The sequence below is a fragment of the Limulus polyphemus genome, unplaced genomic scaffold, assembly GCF_000517525.1.
Source record: "Limulus polyphemus unplaced genomic scaffold, Limulus_polyphemus-2.1.2 Scaffold135, whole genome shotgun sequence".
Classification (NCBI taxonomy): domain Eukaryota; kingdom Metazoa; phylum Arthropoda; class Merostomata; order Xiphosura; family Limulidae; genus Limulus; species Limulus polyphemus.
In genome coordinates this window covers 473,281-478,769 of record NW_013665745.1, presented here as the reverse complement: position 1 = coordinate 478,769, position 5,489 = coordinate 473,281, and the positions used below count along the sequence as shown (strand labels likewise).

Sequence of the window (5,489 nt, the reverse complement as noted above, 5' to 3'; positions counted from 1 at the left end):
GTTTTATTTAATAAGGCCACTTATGTGGCTTTATACTTATCCCATGAAAGAGTAACCTTACCACATGAATTATTTATAACCTTATACCTACATAAAACGGCAAAGAAGTAAACAAACACAGCTTTGTAATTTTATCTTAACGTTTTATTTAATAAGGCCACTTATGTGGCTTTATACTTATCCCATGAAAGAGTAACATTACCACATGAATTATTTATAACCTTTTACCTCTACAAAACGGCAAAGAAGTAAACAAACACAGCTTTGTAATTTTATCTTAACGTTTTATTTAATAAGGCCTCTTATGTGGCTTTATACTTATCCCATGAAAGAGTAACATTACCACATGAATTATTTATAACCTTATACCTATACAAAACGGCAAAGAAGTAAACAAACACAGCTTTGTAATATTATCTTAACGTTTTATTTAATAAGGTCTATTATGTGGCTTTATACTTATCCGAATAGTTTATCCAACGTTTTTAAGATTTTCTCCATCTGTAGATCTGTATTTGCTCTAACTTAAGTATCAATCAAGTTTACTCATCGTACAGTTTGTAAAATGCTACTATCTGTATTGAATAACCATTTTGAATCCTATGATTAAACTAATATTATACTACAGAGTTGTGTGTGTGATTCATATAAGTCTTAATTATGTATTTTTTGTTTTTTATCGATTTTAGTTTATCTCTAAAATTTGTTTGCAAACAAAATAGCAACGCGTAGATATAAAATATTACAACAACGATATGGATTTTCAATACTGTTATTTCTTTATTAAGCTAATTAGTCGAAGTAAATAGTTTATTTTATATTACGATATTTCATGAGACCCAAGAGCTTTGTTGACTATTTGAAGACTTCATTTATTATTGTACGTGTACATTGTGTTTTGTGCAATTACATATTACTTTGTGTTCTATTGGCAATAATAATGCACATCATCTCTGTTGTTTCCAATTTTCTTTAAGTTACAAACCATAGACTTTTTTTTATACCTTTCACTACCGGTGAAGTCCACATATTGCATCATGTAGAGTACGTTTAGGTTTTTGCCTGTTAAAATGTTCAATATAAAGAACTGCCTTAAATTTTAGAAAAAAATCATTCATTTTCTATGTAAAATGTTTAAGAATCCCCAGCAGTAATTAACAGAATATCAATATTGATAATACTTAATTTTATATTTTCTTGTGTGACTTATACTTGATTAGTGACCGTGCAACCAACAAAATCCTGGACACGCGACCAGTTTGGTTCATAAATAGTTTAGATAAATGGGTTTAAGAAGCAGTTGAGGGTCGAAATAAACCTCGTTACTGACTCTAGTGTTAAAAATAATACCATTATCAATTTAAGCAGGAAAAATTTCTATTACGTTGACTCAAATGAACACCCATTAACTGTTGAATAACCAAAACAATTGACTTTAGTAACTCCATAATAACAAGTAAAGATTTTTGAAAGCTTAGAGTTTAACTTTGATTTAAATGTGGGCATCATGTAGTAGGACTGTTTTATTTGAAGTGAGAAAAAGAAATGAACAAGCACTCCAAATAAGATGGTTGATGTCAATATATATGGTTAGGGTTTTGTAGTTACTCTCGCCCTTCCTCATGAAGATAACTTTCTCTTGAGATGAACGTTTACTTATTTTTGAAGTATCTAATGTTGAACCAGAAAAAAGGGAATGGTTGAGTTCTTCTACAGTTTTATAGTTTCTAAATTCATAACAGTCGTTATAATATACAAAAGATGTGAATAATAGTGCCTTGGAATAAAGATACTTTCAGAAAGTAAACTTTCCAACGTTTTTATAACTATCGCGTAATGACCTTCTTTCCTACTTATATTTGTTATAACGGATTTGTTGAAAGTTTTGTTCAAGTTAATGATGTTTTTCCATAATTAATTAGTTTACCATCTCCGTAGTTAAGATAATAATATTTTTATTGCAGACATGGTCAATATAAAGTTGCTTTTATCCATATATGTTCTATCTAAGATAGAATTTTTTTATTAGTGTGTTTGTAGATTTATCGTGTTATAAGGAAAAGTTCATATATTGAATTTTGTAAGGATTATATACGTAATTTTCTTTTTGTGTTTCATTAATATGTAACGAAGTCCACTTTCTAATTCATTTTTTAAGTTATATTTTGGCTTATTGTTATAAATACATATACAGACTGATATTAACGTAACAAAAAAAAATATTCACTCTTTGTAAGTTTACACTTGTCTCTGTTTCTAAGGCTTTAATTTTGTTCTTGTTCTTTTTCAGCCAAGGTGAACGAGAGACCTAGCATCTGTGCTTATATCTTAACAGCCGTATCATTTCTGTTGATTGTAGCATATTATAAAAAACAACAGTATCTGAATATACTATTGGGAATGTTTCAATGGAGGAACAGATAAGTACTGGAAGTAGGAAGAGGGATATAATATAGTTTTGTAACAGCGTACCTTGATACAAAAAATGAAGGAGAAAGGTAAAGTATATTATAAAAAACAACAGTATCTGAATATACTATTGGGAATGTTTCAATGGAGGAACAGATAAGTACTGGAAGTAGGAAGAGGGATATAATATAGTTTTGTAACAGCGTACCTTGATACAAAAAATGAAGGAGAAAGGTAAAGTACTTTATATCACCTTCTTCCCAGGAACTCTATTTTCATCTTAAGATAAAGACAGTGTATTATCAGATTTATTGAAAACTAATTTTCACCTATGTTCCCACTGTGCACCGTTTCACAAACAATGTGATTGGATGTTGTAAAAATCTCATCTTAGTTAGTAAAGTTTGAAGATTCAGCAGTGAAAACCACCACTGATTAGGAGCTGTATTCGAACATATTTTTATAGTAAGTTCTATGTGAATATAGCAGTAAGACCTTATTTCACATTGCTATTTCATATTTGTTAAAATGACTTAGGTCGTTCAAGAGTACGAGAGAGCAGTAATATTCAGACTTGGCAGACTTTTGAGAGGTGGTGCGAAAGGCCCAGGTAAAAACAGTTTCTTCAAGAGTTTTTTTTTTCTTCTTCTCGGATTAAGGGAATATGTGTGGTTTTAATTATTAGGTTAAAATATATTAGGAATTTCTTGTTTATTGTTGAAAAAACTTTAAATGTGATCGAGTATATTTTTATTTTTCAGTTAATATGTTCAACAGTTAAAAAAAAAACTAATCTTTATTAACCTTTTTCTATTAATAATGATAGAAAGAAAATTAATTTCATTTTTCATTAATAGTAGTTTATTTCACAGTTCATATCATTTTGTTATGTATTATTATCTGACGGACGGCCCGGCATGGCCAGTTGGTTAGGGCGCTCGGGTTCGAATCTCCGTCCCACCAAACATGCTCGCCCTTTCAGCCGTGGGGGCGTTATAATGTGACGGTCAATCCCACTATTCGTTGGTAAAAGAGTAGGCCAAGAGTTGGCGGTGGGTGGTGATGACTAGCTGCCTTCCCTCTAGTCTTAGAGACGGCTAGCGCAGATAGCCCTCGTGTAGCTTTGCGCGAAATTCAAATCAAACAAACAAATTATCTGGCGGGGACTGCAAGTGAAATACTGCTCCATAAAGCTGGAAGCAGTAGAGAAACTACACTAATAACACTTAATCAAGAGTACAATACTGAAAATACATAAGCATTTGAAAATAAGATTTTAACTCGGACATGATCTTACTTGTAGCGGATAGAGGTGATTTTGAAACCATAACTTTTAGTTTATAATATTGCAAATTTTTCGCACCCCTAATTGTTTAACCGTTTAATCAATATTCAGTGGATTCCAAGAGAAAAATGTATGAACTGTAACTAGCAATGTTAATTAATGTAATTAATCAAACATCTTATATTGTTGGAGGAATAATAACGAAATTATATAGTGGTATCCAACCGTTCGTTACATTTTGTGTATCATATATATATGTGTGTGTGTGTGTATCAAAATTTTCGAGTTTATTTTTTTTAATTTTCTGCTTAGGTAGTAAATATTGTTGGCTCTCTTTGTCGATCTGACATCCATATTTCTTCACCAATTACATAATTAAAGAACTATATTTTTCGTGTATTTTCTCTTCCATCTAGATTTTGAATCATACAATTATTTTAATCTTGTTAGGTAATTACAATTACCTCTCCATTGTCCAATACCTTAAGTTGTAGAGCTCTGTTTCTTTTATCCACTATTTATTTTTATCATTCCATATATTTGTTTTGAATTTTGCGCAAAGCTACACGAGGACTATCTGCGCTAGCCGTCCCTAATTTAGCAGTGTAAGACTAGAGGAAAGGCAGCTAGTCATCACCACCCACCGCCAACTCTTGGGCTACTCTTTTACCAACGAATAGTGGGATTGACCGTCACATTATAACGCCCCTACGGCTGAAAGGGCGAGCATGTTTGGTGTGACGCGGATTCGAACCCGCGACCCGCAGATTGCGAGTCGAATGCCCTAACCATATAGTCGTTGTTAATATTATAATAATTTATTATGGGCTATCCGTCTTTCCATTTACTCAGCTTCTGATTCTCGCTCAATCATCTAAAAATCGTTTCTTCTATCCTCATACATTTACCCTAAACTTTACAAATTACATAGTTAAACTAGTATCTCTAAAGCTGCTTTGTCACTAGAGATCTGAAATCACATCACGTACCAAAAAAAAGGAATAGTCTTGGATGGAAGCAGATGGTTTGATTCCCATCACGAAAACTCGAATAGTGTGGAACGGGCAACGCTTTGTAATAGAATCGTGGACAAAAAGAAGATATGAAAAAAGTACAACTTCAGATGCATTAGCTACCTCTTGTATTTGTTCGTCTATGTTTTTTATGGTATCTTTATTTTTGAATTAGGTTACTGATTTTAACTTGTTTTATGTTGTTCATATACGAGAGAATAGTCCTTTGGCTTGATTAGAACACTCCATTAATATATCGAATACTGTTAACGAAACAGAAAAGTGATTTTGATTCTTAATTATCGTTGATGTTTAAGTTGGTGTTTTTAAAACATGTACATTTTAAATGTAGGACATTTCGTTGTCTCTTTAAATTTATGCATTCTTTAATAATTTAATGTCAAATTTTGTCAGATACTTTCATTCGTTATTTAAATATAATGTTTTCAACGCCCCCCAACATTCGGATTAGTGGCTCAAGTTATTATTTTAAAAATACATATTAACCTGACTATAAACAAGGATTATAAGTTTTTGAATAAAAGCTCTTAAAAACATCTTGTAGGCTACAACATAAAAGCGTTTTTAGTGTTATCTAAGTTAGTGAAACAAAACTTCGTAGTTATAACTCATGTAAGTCTCAGTATACACTATTTATACGGTAGATCCGAATATATAAAGGTGCAGTTAAATAAATTTCGGGGCCCGGCATGGCTAGGTGGTTAGGGCGCTTGACTCTTAATCTGATTCCCCATCCCACCAAACATGCTCGCCGTGGGGGC

General features: G+C 31.9%; 1 protein-coding gene across 1 annotated transcript in view; it reads left to right on the top strand.

Annotated features, from left to right (window-relative positions):
- The window catches only part of LOC106474017 (band 7 protein AGAP004871-like), a 209,006-nt gene that overhangs the window by 182,806 nt on the left and 20,711 nt on the right, over positions 1-5,489 (top strand). Inside the window, exons 5-6 of the mRNA XM_013934706.2 lie at positions 2,291-2,355; positions 2,947-3,019. Coding sequence (XP_013790160.2) covers positions 2,291-2,355; positions 2,947-3,019 — 138 coding nt within the window. The remainder of the gene's footprint in view (positions 1-2,290; positions 2,356-2,946; positions 3,020-5,489) is intronic.